The sequence below is a fragment of the Ips typographus genome, linkage group LG9 (genome assembly GCF_016097725.1).
Source record: "Ips typographus isolate SLU linkage group LG9, UJ_Ityp_2.0, whole genome shotgun sequence".
NCBI classification, from domain to species: Eukaryota; Metazoa; Arthropoda; class Insecta; order Coleoptera; family Curculionidae; genus Ips; species Ips typographus.
The window spans coordinates 9,604,910-9,620,608 of NC_138430.1; the positions used below are offsets into that span (position 1 = coordinate 9,604,910).

General features: G+C 33.1%; 5 protein-coding genes across 5 annotated transcripts; 3 read left to right on the top strand and 2 right to left on the bottom strand.

Moving 5' to 3' along the window:
- Positions 1 to 193: 193 nt before the first annotated feature.
- Positions 194 to 1,849, top strand: LOC145734283 (ER membrane protein complex subunit 2-like). The gene is made up of 5 exons (XM_081987564.1): positions 194 to 402; positions 460 to 573; positions 897 to 1,191; positions 1,253 to 1,505; positions 1,563 to 1,849. The coding sequence occupies exons 1-5, from the start codon at positions 387 to 389 to the stop codon at positions 1,710 to 1,712; spliced, it is 828 nt and encodes a 275-aa protein (XP_081843690.1). The 5' UTR covers positions 194 to 386; the 3' UTR covers positions 1,713 to 1,849.
- Positions 1,850 to 2,133: 284 nt separating this feature from the next.
- On the top strand, positions 2,134 to 6,761 carry LOC145734287 (general odorant-binding protein 19d-like). The gene is made up of 6 exons (XM_081987567.1): positions 2,134 to 2,293; positions 2,358 to 2,442; positions 6,163 to 6,251; positions 6,321 to 6,441; positions 6,498 to 6,568; positions 6,653 to 6,761. The coding sequence occupies exons 1-6, from the start codon at positions 2,240 to 2,242 to the stop codon at positions 6,680 to 6,682; spliced, it is 450 nt and encodes a 149-aa protein (XP_081843693.1). The 5' UTR covers positions 2,134 to 2,239; the 3' UTR covers positions 6,683 to 6,761.
- LOC145734281 (periodic tryptophan protein 2 homolog) lies at positions 6,753 to 11,262 on the bottom strand. Its single transcript, XM_081987562.1, has 16 exons — positions 11,086 to 11,262; positions 10,794 to 10,906; positions 10,516 to 10,739; positions 10,291 to 10,462; positions 10,027 to 10,207; positions 9,724 to 9,970; positions 9,498 to 9,665; positions 9,191 to 9,443; positions 8,681 to 8,855; positions 8,310 to 8,620; positions 8,043 to 8,190; positions 7,714 to 7,857; positions 7,444 to 7,621; positions 7,318 to 7,392; positions 7,039 to 7,258; positions 6,753 to 6,982 (listed from the first exon to the last, which is right to left on the bottom strand). Exons 1-16 carry the CDS (start codon positions 11,101 to 11,103, stop codon positions 6,805 to 6,807), a joined length of 2,805 nt encoding a protein of 934 aa, XP_081843688.1. The 5' UTR covers positions 11,104 to 11,262; the 3' UTR covers positions 6,753 to 6,804.
- A 173-nt stretch (positions 11,263 to 11,435) lies between these two features.
- mRpL35 (mitochondrial ribosomal protein L35) lies at positions 11,436 to 12,155 on the top strand. The gene is made up of 2 exons (XM_081987566.1): positions 11,436 to 11,780; positions 11,841 to 12,155. The coding sequence occupies exons 1-2, from the start codon at positions 11,524 to 11,526 to the stop codon at positions 12,109 to 12,111; spliced, it is 528 nt and encodes a 175-aa protein (XP_081843692.1). The 5' UTR covers positions 11,436 to 11,523; the 3' UTR covers positions 12,112 to 12,155.
- LOC145734282 (small ribosomal subunit protein mS39) lies at positions 12,138 to 15,375 on the bottom strand. Its single transcript, XM_081987563.1, has 11 exons — positions 15,192 to 15,375; positions 14,915 to 15,141; positions 14,657 to 14,857; positions 14,451 to 14,598; positions 14,175 to 14,390; positions 13,901 to 14,118; positions 13,625 to 13,844; positions 13,449 to 13,575; positions 12,775 to 12,995; positions 12,361 to 12,547; positions 12,138 to 12,310 (listed from the first exon to the last, which is right to left on the bottom strand). Exons 1-11 carry the CDS (start codon positions 15,215 to 15,217, stop codon positions 12,176 to 12,178), a joined length of 1,926 nt encoding a protein of 641 aa, XP_081843689.1. The 5' UTR covers positions 15,218 to 15,375; the 3' UTR covers positions 12,138 to 12,175.
- Between the last annotated feature and the right edge of the window lie 324 nt (positions 15,376 to 15,699).

Here is a 15,699-nt window from a genome sequence, read left to right on the forward strand (position 1 = left end):
TAAAAAAATAAGATCTGCTTTATTTATAGCCCTTCAGGCCTTCAGCTGCCGACTATTCGGCCGGATTTTAGTTGGTTGATGTTATTTTAATTTAATTGCATGTCAGCAGAATGTTAGCATGTTTGTAAATATTAAATATACTTAAAGGCACTAGGCACTAGAAGGTTGGACCTCCTGATTGCTTGAACAGTGCTCGTGACGTAATGACGTACAGAAAATATTCCTTTTGAGGTTATGTCATATTTATGTTAATTCAATAAATAAATAAAAATAATTTAATTAATTTCTTAAGTTATTTTATTCATTTGTCTTATTGCAATTTGCAATACAGGACACCTGTCTTTCAGTTCAGCGTTCGTGTCGAAATTCCGTAATTTATATTTATAATGGGTGGCCCAAAAGGTATTTTTATTAGCAAATGTAAGTATTTTTAAAGACTAATAATTTAATGTGTTTTAGGCGATATTGAACAACTTCGATTATGGAGAGAAAATAATGATAGGAAAAGTAGGGAAATTGTGGATATTTGGTTGAATGGGCTACAACAGAAAATTAACAATTTAGGAAATGAAAGTAAGTTTAATGTTAATTGCCTTTTATTTTGTATAAGTACATTAAAATACAATATACTTGAGAATAATGAGTATAGACACCAATAAAATCTTTAACTGTTTAGGCAGCATTGATTTTATTAATTAGATAAAATTTTGAAAACCTAACTGTTTGGAGGGTAGGGGCATTGCAGTTAGCCTCCTAGTCCTACCATGCAAGGAATGACATTAATTATAAGTCTCCTAATTTTCAGAAGTAATGTAAAGTGTTGTTGTATTAGTCTTGGTATTTGCTTACATCTTAACATGTAATGAAGCAGAAAGAAATTATTTTTAAAATTTTAGAGTATTTAATACTAGAACAAGTGTGTATTGCGGCACTGGATTGTCACACTCCAAATGTGGCAAAAAGATGCATTGCAATGTTACTGGAAGAGTTTCCAAAAAGCTTAAGGGTAAGAAAACTTCATGCCATGTCACTGGAAGCTGAAGAAGACTTTGAAGGTGCAATCAGAGTCCTGGATAAAATTATTAGCGCCGACGAAACTAACAGCGCGGCCCGAAAACGTAAAGTGGCAGTGTTGAAGGCTCAAGGCAAAACTGTTGAAGCCATTAAGGAACTTGCGGATTATTTGAAAATGTTTGTCCCACATTTGTTGTTTTTTTTTTAAGTATGGTTGCTAATGGACGTTTTACTGTAGATTTATGGCAGATGTGGAGGCTTGGCAGCAATTGTCTGAATTGTACATTTCTGAGCAAGATTTCAACAAAGCGGCGTTTTGTGTGGAAGAACTAATTTTGCATAATCCTCATAATCATTTATTGCACCAACGTTATGCGGACATTAAATACACTCAAGGCGGACTGGAAAATTTGGAGATTGCCAAGTCCTATTATTCTTATGCTCTGAAAATTAATCCTAAAAATATGAGGGCTCTTTATGGTTTATATATGGTATATGTTTGTATTAAGGTTTTTTGACAATCAAGGTGTGAAAGTGGTTATTAACAGGCATCGTCGGCGCTGTCAACTTCATCTAAATCCACTTCACAAAAGAAGAAAGAGTCCTCAAAACTGGTTGACTGGTCATTAAAAGAAATTAAGGACCGTTATGCAGAAGCCGATGTTGTACTATCAGCTTTGGTAGCGCTGGAAATATAGATTTACCTTATTAGTACAGTGTCCTGTATGGTATAATAATTGTGGATTATTTGTCAGGTTATGCATATTGCTTAAATACATTTTGTTCTGTTCATATAAATTAAAAAGTACAAACAAATATTTGGTTATGCTTATAATAGAGTGGTTTTATTTTATTGCCTTTCAAGTTTTTTCAATAAGCCACTTTGGTAATCCAGGAGAGGGCCTTAGTCACAATATTTATAACTACTTCCGGTTATGTTAATGGATAAAGTGAAAAATGCAAGAGACCTATGTATGTAATTTTCTTCATAGAGGGTCAAACAATAATTAGTCCTGTAGGTTTCAATTAAAAACCGATAATCCGTACAGCGGTGCGCAAAATTGTATGTCTGTCCTGCATTAGCGCTCCTACAATGTATAATTTTCTATTAATTAATCGTTCCAATTTTCGGCTGGGTTCTGGTATATATTACATACATTTTACTCCTTAAACTCATACAGCTTCCATATTTTCCGCTAAAATCAAGTCAGTTTTACATAAAAAAATGTGTCCTAGTGTCGTATTGTTTGTGTTTGCTTTTGTCTCAGTTGGGTATGCCGTAAGTATTTTTTGTTTTAATGTATAATGAGCCACGATTGTAATTTTTGCATGAAATTATATAGATTGATCAAGCACTAATTAATGAACAAATGGCTCAACTTGTTGAATATGGACTAGAATGTGCGGAAAGTGAAAAAGCCACCCCTGGTAAGGCATCAATAATATGTTGTTTTTTAAACAATAAGATTTTTTTTTAAGTAAGTTTGAATACAAATTGTATGTGTAATTCAATCATTTTTAAAATTTTTGACAGAGAATAAGCACAAAAAATTAGACGAAAAGCATTAAAAAATTAGGTGAAATAAGTACAAAAAAAGCATTTTAAAATTTTTCATTTTTCAAAAAAATTGAAAGAATGGGGGGGTATTACGGGTCTTTTTTTACTACTTTTTGAAATTCAATATCTCGGTAACGTGAAGAGCTAGAAAGCCCAGTTTTGGCTCATTTTGTAGTATTTTTTATCCTCTTTCTAATGATGTTTTCGGGAAATCTTAAAGAGTTCAAATAAAAAAGTTACAATCATTCAAAAATTGAAAAAATGCAATTTTTGCAAAAAGTGCAATTTTGGACATTTTTTATTTTGCTTTATAAGGGTTCCAATGCACAGCAAAGAACATATTTATACCTAAGGACCTTAAATTAGGTGAAATAAGTACAAAAAAAGCACTTTAAAATTTTTCATTTTTCAAAAAAATTGAAAGAATGGGGGGGTATTACGGGTCTTTTTTTACTACTTTTTGAAATTCAATATCTCGGTAACGTGAAGAGCTAGAAAGCCCAGTTTTGGCTCATTTTGTAGTATTTTTTATCCTCTTTCTAGTGATGTTTTCGGGAAATCTTAAAGAGTTCAAATAAAAAAGTTACAATCATTCAAAAATTGAAAAAATGCAATTTTTGCAAAAAGTGCATTTTTGGACATTTTTTATTTTGCTTTATAAGGGTTCCAATGCACAGCAAAGGACATATTTATACCTAAGGACCTTAAATTAGGTGAAATAAGTACAAAAAAAGCATTTTAAAATTTTTCATTTTTCAAAAAAATTGAAAGAATGGGGGGGTATTACGGGTCTTTTTTTACTACTTTTTGAAATTCAATATCTCGGTAACGTGAAGAGCTAGAAAGCCCAGTTTTGGCTCATTTTGTAGTATTTTTTATCCTCTTTCTAATGATGTTTTCGGGAAATCTTAAAGAGTTCAAATAAAAAAGTTACAATCATTCAAAAATTGAAAAAATGCAATTTTTGGAAAAAGTGCATTTTTGGACATTTTTTATTTTGCTTTATAAGGGTTCCAATGCACAGCAAAGGACATATTTATACCAAAGGACCTTAAATTAGGTGAAATAAGTACAAAAAAAGCATTTTAAAATTTTTCATTTTTCAAAAAAATTGAAAGAATGGGGGGGTATTACGGGTCTTTTTTTACTACTTTTTGAAATTCAATATCTCGGTAACGTGAAGAGCTAGAAAGCCCAGTTTTGGCTCATTTTGTAGTATTTTTTATCCTCTTTCTAATGATGTTTTCGGGAAATCTTAAAGAGTTCAAATAAAAAAGTTACAATCATTCAAAAATTGAAAAAATGCAATTTTTGCAAAAAGTGCAATTTTGGACATTTTTTATTTTGCTTTATAAGGGTTCCAATGCACAGCAAAGAACATATTTATACCTAAGGACCTTAAATTAGGTGAAATAAGTACAAAAAAAGCATTTTAAAATTTTTCATTTTTCAAAAAAATTGAAAGAATGGGGGGGTATTACGGGTCTTTTTTTACTACTTTTTGAAATTCATTATCTCGGTAACGTGAAGAGCTAGAAAGCCCAGTTTTGGCTCATTTTGTAGTATTTTTTATCCTCTTTCTAATGATGTTTTCGGGAAATCTTAAAGAGTTCAAATAAAAAAGTTACAATCATTCAAAAATTGAAAAAATGCAATTTTTGCAAAAAGTGCAATTTTGGACATTTTTTATTTTGCTTTATAAGGGTTCCAATGCACAGCAAAGAACATATTTATACCTAAGGACCTTAAATTAGGTGAAATAAGTACAAAAAAAGCATTTTAAAATTTTTCATTTTTAAAAAAAATTGAAAGAATGGGGGGGTATTACGGGTCTTTTTTTACTACTTTTTGAAATTCAATATCTCGGTAACGTGAAGAGCTAGAAAGCCCAGTTTTGGCTCATTTTGTAGTATTTTTTATCCTCTTTCTAATGATGTTTTCGGGAAATCTTAAAGAGTTCAAATAAAAAAGTTACAATCATTTAAAAATTGCAAAAATGCAATTTTTGCAAAAAGTGCATTTTTGGACATTTTTTATTTTGCTTTATAAGGGTTCCAATGCACAGCAAAGAACATATTTATACCTAAGGACCTTAAATTAGGTGAAATAAGTACAAAAAAAGCACTTTAAAATTTTTCATTTTTCAAAAAAATTGAAAGAATGGGGGGGTATTACGGGTCTTTTTTTACTACTTTTTGAAATTCAATATCTCGGTAACGTGAAGAGCTAGAAAGCCCAGTTTTGGCTCATTTTGTAGTATTTTTTATCCTCTTTCTAGTGATGTTTTCGGGAAATCTTAAAGAGTTCAAATAAAAAAGTTACAATCATTCAAAAATTGAAAAAATGCAATTTTTGCAAAAAGTGCATTTTTGGACATTTTTTATTTTGCTTTATAAGGGTTCCAATGCACAGCAAAGGACATATTTATACCAAAGGACCTTAAATTAGGTGAAATAAGTACAAAAAAAGCACTTTAAAATTTTTCATTTTTCAAAAAAATTGAAAGAATGGGGGGGTATTACGGGTCTTTTTTTACTACTTTTTGAAATTCAATATCTCGGTAACGTGAAGAGCTAGAAAGCCCAGTTTTGGCTCATTTTGTAGTATTTTTTATCCTTTTTCTAATGATGTTTTCGGGAAATCTTAAAGAGTTCAAATAAAAAAGTTACAATCATTCAAAAATTGCATTTTTGGACATTTTTTATTTTGCTTTATAAGGGTTCCAATGCACAGCAAAGAACATATTTATACCTAAGGACCTTAAATTAGGTGAAATAAGTACAAAAAAAGCATTTTAAAATTTTTCATTTTTCAAAAAAATTGAAAGAATGGGGGGGTATTACGGGTCTTTTTTTACTACTTTTTGAAATTCAATATCTCGGTAACGTGAAGAGCTAGAAAGCCCAGTTTTGGCTCATTTTGTAGTATTTTTTATCCTCTTTCTAATGATGTTTTCGGGAAATCTTAAAGAGTTCAAATAAAAAAGTTACAATCATTCAAAAATTGAAAAAATGCAATTTTTGCAAAAAGTGCATTTTTGGACATTTTTTATTTTGCTTTATAAGGGTTCCAATGCACAGCAAAGGACATATTTATACCAAAGGACCTTAAATTAGGTGAAATAAGTACAAAAAAAGCACTTTAAAATTTTTCATTTTTCAAAAAAATTGAAAGAATGGGGGGGTATTACGGGTCTTTTTTTACTACTTTTTGAAATTCAATATCTCGGTAACGTGAAGAGCTAGAGATAACATTTTTGGCTTATTTTGTAGTATTTTCAATAAGCTCTTTCTAATAGCGGAAATAAAATTGATAAAAGTTTAAATAAAGTAGCTATATGACCCTTCAAAAAACGGAGAAATGCACATATATTAGGTGAAATCAGCACAAAAAAGCACTTAAAAACTATTCAAAAATTAGAAAAATGCCATTTTGTGTAAAAAAGTGCAATTTTTCGTTTTGCTCGAAAAAGGTTCTAATGCACAGCAAGGGGCATACCAAATGACCTTACAAATTTGAATTTTTTTTCAAAATTTAATTTTTGTTTAATAAAAAAGTAGTGTCATTCTCTCTGACTTAATATTTTATAGAGGACATTGCTGAACTGCAAAAGCATAAGGCCCCAGTAACTCATCAAGGCAGATGCGTGATTTTCTGCGTATACAAGAAACTGGCAGTGGTAATAAAGCATACCAACCCAAAAAGCTGGAAATTGTGGTTATAATTTTTTTGTGATAACTTAATTTAGATGAATGAAGACGGTTCTATAGTTGAGGAACCTACAAATCCAATGTTGGAAACTCTAAAATCGAAAGAGCCCGAATTATACACAAACATGGAGTCCGTATACAAAACTTGTTTGGGAAAAGGTAAGTTTAAAATAATTGTTTTATTTTGGTTAACTGATATGCATTTTATATTTCAGTTCAGTCAGATGGAGACGCGTGCGATACTGCTTTTGAGCTGATTTCATGTGTTAAACATGAGGGAGAAAGGGTATACAAAATTATTTGACATTCTCTTTTACATTTAATTTTGCCATATGTCCTGGGCATGTTATAGATTTTTTTTTTGTTTCAGATTGGATTAGACAAAGTTTTTTCGACATAAACGTCCCCACTATTTTTGACAATTGCTAATGTTTATAACCAATTTTTCTTTATGTAAATAAAGGTGCATGTTTATTTCATTAACCGTATATTAATTTGTGTCTATTGACATAAACAACTATATTACAGGTCATCTAATTCAATTTCAATGTCACTATCCGCCGCAAAATTGTCTGCTACTTGGTCTACATCAGAACCTGACAAACTCTCATCCTCCATTTTTTCCTCCTTCAACTGTTTTTCAGCCTTGATCTTTCCCAAATTGGTCACATACTCCAAAGTGTATTTGTTATGATCGCATCTACGAATCAATATAATTATTAAAATAATATACAGAATACTAGCTAAATTACGCACAATTTGGAAATCTGCTCATATCGTCTTACTAAACTTTTCTCCAATGCTAAAAGTGCTGGCATATTCCTCTGTCCGCTTAATTTCGGTCCATGAATAGTTAAAGTGTGTTGCATCCAATATAGGTAGAATTCCAAGTGTCTGGAAGAGTCTAAGGCACTGGAAATTATCAGTAAAACCCGCTCAATGTACTTGTCCTGAAGACTAGACACTACCAGTTGCACTGTAAATTATTTTTTAAATTTTAACTCTGAATCTTTAATAATCCTACAAAAAACTGACCATCTTTCACTGGAATTGTTTCAATCACTTCCTGGATCAAACTGGCTTCGTTGATTTTCATTGACATCGTTAATGCTACAAATTTTTTAGCTGTGAATCGGACTTATATATTACTCTTATACCAACCATTAAGATAGTCTTGTTCCTTAACCGCTTGACGTATAGCAGCTGGGGTAATGCCTATTTGCAGATCCCAAGGATCGAAAACGAGTCCGGAATTTAGTGCGTAAATCATTAAGCCTTCGGTTGTTGCGGCAGCCCATTGTTGACCAGTTGGAGAAAATTGAAGAGATAACACTCTAACCTATACAATTCATTGTTTAAATGCATTTTAAGTAGATATTTCGGGTTAGTTGTATAGATTGTAGTTAAAGGTTTAACTATTTAAAATATTACTTCAGGTTTTACGGCCCTGTTTGACATGTCCCCTTTACGAACTCCTGGCAGTCTAATGGCCACATTTCCTCCCTCTCGCTCTTCTCGTTCTTCCACCAATGCCAAATTACCAAACTCGGTTAATTTGCGACGGTTAATAAAGTCCTAAAATAATGATTTTATAGAAGGAACAGTACATATTGTTCAAATTCAGGTGAAAGCACAAGTAATCTTGGAATTTGATGAATAGAATAAAGAATAATTGTCTATATCTGCCAAAGATTCCGAGACGCTCATGCTTCTTAGTAGAATTTGGAACACTTTCTAAATACAATAACATGAAAACTCACATCGACAGCGTCCAATGAACGATTTTGCGTAATTTCAAACTTTTTAACAAGCAAACCTTCTTTTACATTGTATATGCATACGTTCTTAGAATGACCGCCTGCTAGAATGTATTCACCGTCGGCTGAATAGCATAATGTAGTAAAAGACCTAAAAATTTTCACTTTTTACAGTATACTTCAGTTTTAAGATAAAAATAGGTGTACAAAAGCAACTTCCCTTTTATGAACATATAAGGCCTCCTACAATAAATTATTATACACACTCACTTTGCCTCCAAATTCTTCTTAGCGGTGATTAAATCAGTTTCGGACCGGCCGCTACCTAAATCATTCCTTCCTTCGATAGTAATAACTTGCGAAGCAGTTTTAACATTAAAAACGGAAATGTGCCCGTCAAGAGTGGCTACGGCCACTTCAGTCCCATTAGGATTAAAGGCCACAAACATACCGTCGGCCACCAATTCGATAGTTTCGTGCGCCGAACCTTTTTCGATCGCGTCCCATATCCTTAACGTTTTATCCCAGGAGACTGAAGCCATAGTGGTCGAAGTTAAATTAGGGCTGAAGCATAAACTAGCCTAATATAACCGACATTTTAGTAAAAAAAAAACACATAAATGTGGTGTCTAAGTACGTACAACTGGGCCCTCGTGACCGGACAGAATTTCCAGCAGTCTGCCCGTTTTTATGGACCACAAGTAGATTTCAAATACATCTTGAGCGCCTGCGGCCACAAATTCACCGCTACTGTCTACACCAACGCAGGAAAATTGTACTGGTCGCGGAGATGTAAATGTTTTAAAGTTCCGATACCTAACAAAAATCAAGTTATTCAATAACCTGCACTAAGTACCCTGTATCCAGCCATAAAAATCAAACAGAATTATCAGTCCATACAAAGTCAGTTAAAACTACAAAAAAAATTAAACTTTGAATAAACCAATCAATAAAACAAATAAGTAAACCTCCAGGAATTGTATTAAATAAGTAAGGGCACTAATATGGTAGGAATGTAAACTCTAATTTAAAAACGCGGAACAATAAAAACTGTGGAGTGACCAGTCAAACAAGTTTGCTCGTTTTTATCTATGCGTTATGTGGTATATTGATTGAACCCCATATTTTGACTGACTTCACAAAAAACTCACCTTATAACATCATAAGCTCTTACAGTCCCATCCAATGAACAAGAAACCACAAACTTTTTATTGCCACTAAAAGCCAAATCGCTAACAGCGCTCGCATGTTCGCTAAAAGTGACAAAACAAAATCCAGATCCAATATTCCACAATTTCACTTTTCCATCATGACCTCCGGTGGCCAATAGCTGTCCATCGCCAGAGTAGGCCATGCAAGACATGTTGTTTGCGTGACCTTGCTGTTTCATCACGTGAGTTTCACCTGAAAATCAGTTTTTAATTTCACTAACCCTATCAAAAAGTACCAGAAACGCACTTTGCCATTCCCAAACCAACAACTGTCCGATCCCACTGCATCCGACCGCTATCCAATCACCTGATTGGTTTACGGCCAAAGAGGAAATTTTCTGGTTGGATATGGACAAGGAATGTATCAAATTCATGTCAGGGGTTTCATAAATAAAAAAGGCACCGGAAGAAAATCCTAAAAGCGTCTCAATTAAGTTTAAAACCTTAAAATGTTGCTAGTATTGTTAATCAACCTGTTATCAAAATTTTAGAAGCTTTATGATAGGCTGCAGCAGTTAAAACTGCTTCTTTATGTTCCTTTCTTACTTCATCAGCCAGATAATGTCTGACTGTTCTTTTATAAAATAACTTATTATTAGTTTTGTCCTCCTCTTCCACGTCATTTATATGCATCTCTTCTAAAGCTTTTTCAGCTTCAGCTTGGGTTTTTTCAAGGGATTTTGTAACGTCTATGTCATCTTCTTCAGTGTCAGACTTTTTCTGTAAGTTTTTTAAATTTAAGATGAATATTTTCGGTCATTTAAAAACACACTTACAATTTTCTTCAAAGGTATATCATCTAAAAGTTGCAAATCATCAGGATCAATGGTACATTCCCAGACACATGTTTGACCATTTCTTGATATAGTAATCAGGTCATAACTATTTTTTTCAAAAAAACAACCCACTATTCCATCAGTATGATTACCCAGAGAGTAGATACGAAAATTTTTACACCTGCAATGACAACAATTTGAATTCTTAACTATGTTTTAATTAACGTTGTTAAATTTGATTTAAAGTAATTAACTCCTCATTACTTTTCTAGTGGATATAACTTGGTGGCCTGGTCTTTTGAACCCACCGCTAAAATCTTTGAGTCTGATGACCAATCTATGCAAGTAGTTTCATCATAAGCACCATGAAACACCCGTTCCATAACAAAAGCATTGTACTCCCCTGAAAAAGGCCCTGGAGCCTTAAATACAAAGACTGCAACATGAAAGTTGCTATAGTAAACTCCAATACAATGTAAACTAGTTTACCATTATTGTCCTTGCACACTGCAAAGTGTTTTCCATCAGGACTAAATTTAATAGCTCTGCATTTTCCTTTAAACCTATAACGGTGCACTATAGTCTGAGAGACCAGGCTAATCATGTGAGCTTCACCTTCTTCATTAATAGCAATCAATGTGCATCCATTAGGGCTTAAATCTACTGTGTCATAGTTAAATTTGCTTTCTACTGGCAATGTGTAGGATTTGTTACTAAAATACATATTTTCTAAATTTTACTCATTATATTAAAAAAGTGCAACTCACTTCCTAATATCAAAAACGCTGATCCGATTTCCTACAGTACTAATTAATGAATTGCCATCTGGAGTGAAGAGTAGATCACCTTTCCGATATACTGTTCCCAGTAAATTACTGAACTATAATAGGTATAATAATAAAGATAATTATTAACAAACTAAAAAGACAGTGTTGGGTGAATTCATTTGACTACCAATTTAAGATCATCTACAAATCTAAAGATTATAAAGGAGGTCTTTGTTAACTTTGTCTTGTTTTCAATAAGAAATCTTTAATAAAAATAAGTTTATAGACTTACCTTGTATGAAAACTTCATGGTCACAGCCCTTGCAGAAAGTTTCAAGACGATTTATAGAATAAAATAATTATTTTCGGTTTTTTTGTATGGAAAAACTTCTTGTTTACCCTACCCCTACAGCAGTTTTGTGTTTTTGAATTAAGGTTATGAGTATGAGTATGAATGAGGTTATGAATCAAGCACGTTGGGTTCCGTTCATTTTTTTAAATGGTTTTGGTTATTGTGACAGGACAGACTATCACGTGCACTGGTGAGTCAACTATTTTGCGGCTGCCACGTGATTATACTCTACGTCAGACCAGACTTTTTCAATTTTCATTTTTTAGGTTATGACGAGTGGGCATCGTAACCATAACACACATTTTTTAGGTTAGAAATTGAGGAATTTGAGTATAGTTTCCCATTTCTCATTTTTTTCCAAAACAGAATTCAATAAACATGCTTCGCTCAGTTATTTCATTAACGAAATCTATTTCAAATCTAGCCATTAATCGAACTTTAGCAGCCAATCCACGCCTCTGCAACAGTTTGGTCTCCTCCACAGTTCAGAGACACTTTTCGATTTTCCAACCAAAAACCGACGTTGCCCTGTTAAGTCGTTCCCGACTTGACCCCACTGTGACCACTTCTAGAACCCTGATAAAGTATTCGATCAGAAAAGGCAAAAGAAAAACCGTAAAAACAGTTCTCAAACGGTTAGTAATGATACTTTTTGATTATGTGTACAAACAAGACTAATGGGAAAATATTGACAGGTTTTACCGACTATCTTGGGGCGGTTGGATTAGAAGAAGAGCGGGTTGTCACAAAAGACTGTGGAAGAAAACGTCAGCAAATAAAAGGCGTTTGAGGCAGCATGTTTTGTGCAATTCCACGCAAAGTCGTATGTTGGATAAAATGGTTAACAAGTACTGGAGAAGGCCGCGATTTTACGTGGACGATCCTTATGCTCCCTACCACACGCGGGAAGAGTACAAGTTTACAATTACTAAACCCAGACCTTATTTTCCTCCTGAAGAATTGTAGTTTCCTAATTTAATAAATTATGAGTGTTTTAATTTAAACTAAAACTTTATTTACAAAAAAAAAACTAATGTATTTTCAAACTGACAAACTTGGACAGTCGATTTAGGTGGGACTCTTCCAAAGTTAGAGCCTCATTTAGTCTTGCACCTAAAGTTAACACATCAGGAAAACCACTGTCAGAAGCATATTGAATACAGTCCTAAAATTAAATAAGTAAATAAAAATCATTTACAATATTGATTGGCTTACTATCGCCTTAGATGGAGATTTATTTTTAATACAATGATCCACAAACAGAGACAGAGCATCAAATGAAGGAACGCCCACTATTTTTTGTTGTTCTCTGTTCAATTTTTCGAATACGGTGTAGCCGCGTTCAAAATCGTTATTTCTCAAAACGACAATCAGGATTTTTCCAAGTATCTCACCTGTAAAGCTGTAATCAAAGATGTAATTTTAATTTATTTGATGATTTTTACCACCCTCCATGGAACGAATGTGACATCACAATGACGTAATTTGAGCAGCTGTTAAACAATGTCATTGTGACGTCACATTTGTTCTACTCGCTTCATGGATAGTGAAAACGAATGCTGCCAATAAAGGGACAGATAACAAATGGTAGTGTTTCACTAATTTCTATACATTTTATGGAATACTTACTGAATGACATTGAATTTTTCTTCCTTTTGTTCTGCAATAGTAGTATAAATGTCCCACCCAATATTCGAGAATTTTTCCACCAGTTCAGAATCAGTGGGTGGGTTATTATCAACCATAACAGCAAGTAGCAAAGTTACCAGTTCTTCCCGGTTAGTGTGGTTGAAAACGACCATGTCTGACCATATTTTTGGGATGTATTCTATAGCGCCATTCAGGTCAATCTAGAGCAAATTTTAGATTTTGTTACAATTGCACCACAATAATAACGGGTGTTTAATAATTGTTATGGTCAGGTCGCCTATGGATGGCAATTATCACAAAAAGCGTATGTCTTAGATAACCTTGAAAACAATTATTATATGACAGCTGTCAATCCGCCGGTTTGATTTCAAATCATATACGAACTTATCAACGGCCCTACGTTCATGCTAGAACGAGAGAAACACAGCCAACTAGGACCATAACAATTATTGAACACAGGTTATTTACTTATAAAGTTCAGTATAGGCCGCATTTGTTTTCAAGCTCCATGAAGCGAGCAGAGCGTTTTGACGTCACAATGACGTAACTTGGCAAAACCATAATTTGACCAACTGTCAAATTACGTCATTGTGACGTCCAAAACGCTCTGCTGGCTTCATGAAGCTTGAAAACGAAAGCGGCCATAGTCTCACCTGTTTAATAACTTCTTTCATAACAGAGGGTTCAGGAACATAAATGTGAGGTACCAAGTGATTGTAGGTTTTCTCCATAAATTCGTCAAAAGGAATTCCAGACAGTAGCAAATTAAAATAGTGGCGACTATAAAAAATGTATTTCTAAAAGAAACTTAGGAAAATAGAACACTTACTAATAAATTGACTCTTTATAAGAGTCTCCAATTAAATCGTAATTTTTTCCTGTTAACAATAATTCATGAATTCTTTGCCCTAAGCTGACATCACGCAAGTGATTATAAGCAACATCCATGGCTGTGGCAAAGAAATGTGTGTCGCTTATGTGGTGAATGTTGTGGCTCTTATTTTCCACTTGGCTTAATATGTTGGTTAAAATAGCACTTTTTGCTCCTCCTTAAAATACAAAGTAAAATAACCAAATAAAAGGTTTTAATGATTTCAGCACTCACTGTCTTTGCAGAAGGTTATAAGTACATAATACCAAGAGCCTAAACTGGGTTCAATCCCTAATTCTTTGAACTCTCTTAATGTTCTAAGAGTAAACACTTTAGTCATTTTACTATGGCCCATGGTACTCAAACAATATAGGGTGGAGTTTAAAGTGCCTAAGTTGGGTTTTAGTCCTGCTTGTCTTATTTTATCTAATATATTTGTCACAAAAGCCCACCTGTAATGGTTGGATTTAAACAAATATTTTGAGGCAACATACTAAAAAATACTTACCTTAAATCATAACCTTCTTTAAGAAAGTTAGCAGCTCCAATAATAGCATTATAAGCATTCAGATTAAGTTCTAAACCTTTGCTTTGAGCTTCTTCAAATAAATGAAAAGCCCTTGAGGCTTGATTATATTTAGCCATACCTTGTATTAAGGCTGAGTAAGCCTCAGCTGTTGGGTTTACTATACTGTTAAAAATGTCCTCAGCAAGACCACCATCCCTACATAACAATAAAAACAAGTTTTATCAATTTAATTTATTAATCATTTTTGAAGCTTACGTCCAGGTTTTCCTCTGCTTTTCTTTCATACTGGAACTTTGCCTAAACCACCTTTCTTCAATAAACTCATCACCCAATGTGTCTTCATTGTTATAGAAGCATAAAAACTCCAAAAGGTTTTGTCTAGTTTGATCAGATATTTCAACTCCTGAAAGTAACCAGTTTCACATTACTCTGATCTTTGCACTTCAAGAAAAGGTCAAAACCTTTATTTTTTAAATTTGTATAAACAAGCATAGCATCAGACACTTCATTTCTGTCAATAACATTAACAAGATCATCTTCAGTCACCTCACTTTCTTCTGTATAAACAACTTTAGGAAAGAATGACTCAATAGGAGGGTCACACTCTTTATGATTAAATAATTCAGGATTTTCACTTCTAACCCAATGAGCAGCTTTACGTCCTACAATAAACAACTACCATAACTTCCAAATTTTACTACAATAAGTTCAAGACACACCTGCTTCCTGTGCCATTGCATAAGACCTTTTAGCTAGATTGTTCATGGGTAACAAAAAAGGATCATCATGATATTTATAGTGTGCCGCTGTGGGGTCTCTTTGTATGGTACTTTCCAAAGCCTTTAAAATGTCAGTAGGGCCCCTGTGGATTCGTAGCGGTATCTCAATTTTTTCTTCTTTTACAGCAGTGGAGACTAGTCTATTAATCAATCCTGCCCTGCCAAGTCTGTAAAAAAATAATATTCAAAAGGCTATTTTAACTAAATTCTTTTATACCTTTGCTGAAGTCTTTGAATATTCATTTTTAAATATTAATAGAACGAATGGTTTTAGTTGCAGGACAAACCCGCTAATAGAATTTAATATATAAAAAATATTTGAAACTTATTTTTTTTTTTTTGTATTTGAAAAGCCCTTTTCTAGAATTAGAATTCTAGTTAACCTAAAATTTTGAACTGGGCCGAACCAAACTCGTCTAATCTTCCTTTCCTTATAGCTAGGCATATAAAGGTATAATATAATACTAATCTGTCAATGGGCAAAAAAATATAACCCATCATTTAAATTAGATTAGGGCATTCCATATTTATTTAGCGTAATCGTGTGTATTTTCGGTTGCGAAAAATACTTCAACTATTAAGTTTTTAGTTAACATTCTTTCTAAGTTTCTAGTTACGACCTTGTTAACACATTTTTAAATTGACCGCCCTAACGGAAATGTCAGTTCTAGAACTGCTTATGATACTATTTTTAAAATCGTTGCTTAGTAGAAACTATAATAGAT

What these genes read in the sequence shown, in the direction of transcription:
- LOC145734283 (XM_081987564.1), top strand. An exon ending in TAACAATTTAGGAAATGAAA is followed by an intron (nt 574 to 896) that starts GTAAGTTTAATG and finishes TTAAAATTTTAG; the next exon opens with AGTATTTAATACTAGAACAA. An exon ending in CTCTTTATGGTTTATATATG is followed by an intron (nt 1,506 to 1,562) that starts GTATATGTTTGT and finishes GGTTATTAACAG; the next exon opens with GCATCGTCGGCGCTGTCAAC.
- LOC145734287 (XM_081987567.1), top strand. Translation starts at nt 2,240, where the DNA reads ATGTGTCCTAGTGTCGTATTGTTTGTGTTTGCTTTTGTCTCAGTTGGG. An exon ending in TTGTCTCAGTTGGGTATGCC is followed by an intron (nt 2,294 to 2,357) that starts GTAAGTATTTTT and finishes GAAATTATATAG; the next exon opens with ATTGATCAAGCACTAATTAA. An exon ending in AAGTGAAAAAGCCACCCCTG is followed by an intron (nt 2,443 to 6,162) that starts GTAAGGCATCAA and finishes AATATTTTATAG; the next exon opens with AGGACATTGCTGAACTGCAA.
- LOC145734281 (XM_081987562.1), bottom strand. An exon ending in AGTGTGCAAGGACAATAATG is followed by an intron (nt 10,463 to 10,515) that starts GTAAACTAGTTT and finishes TTCATGTTGCAG; the next exon opens with TCTTTGTATTTAAGGCTCCA. An exon ending in ACAGGGCCGTAAAACCTGAA is followed by an intron (nt 7,622 to 7,713) that starts GTAATATTTTAA and finishes TGAATTGTATAG; the next exon opens with GTTAGAGTGTTATCTCTTCA.
- mRpL35 (XM_081987566.1), top strand. Translation starts at nt 11,524, where the DNA reads ATGCTTCGCTCAGTTATTTCATTAACGAAATCTATTTCAAATCTAGCC. An exon ending in GTAAAAACAGTTCTCAAACG is followed by an intron (nt 11,781 to 11,840) that starts GTTAGTAATGAT and finishes AAATATTGACAG; the next exon opens with GTTTTACCGACTATCTTGGG.
- LOC145734282 (XM_081987563.1), bottom strand. Translation starts at nt 15,217, where the DNA reads ATGAATATTCAAAGACTTCAGCAAAG. An exon ending in AAGCAGAGGAAAACCTGGAC is followed by an intron (nt 14,391 to 14,450) that starts GTAAGCTTCAAA and finishes ATTGTTATGTAG; the next exon opens with GGATGGTGGTCTTGCTGAGG. An exon ending in TATAACCTTCTGCAAAGACA is followed by an intron (nt 13,845 to 13,900) that starts GTGAGTGCTGAA and finishes TTGTATTTTAAG; the next exon opens with GAGGAGCAAAAAGTGCTATT.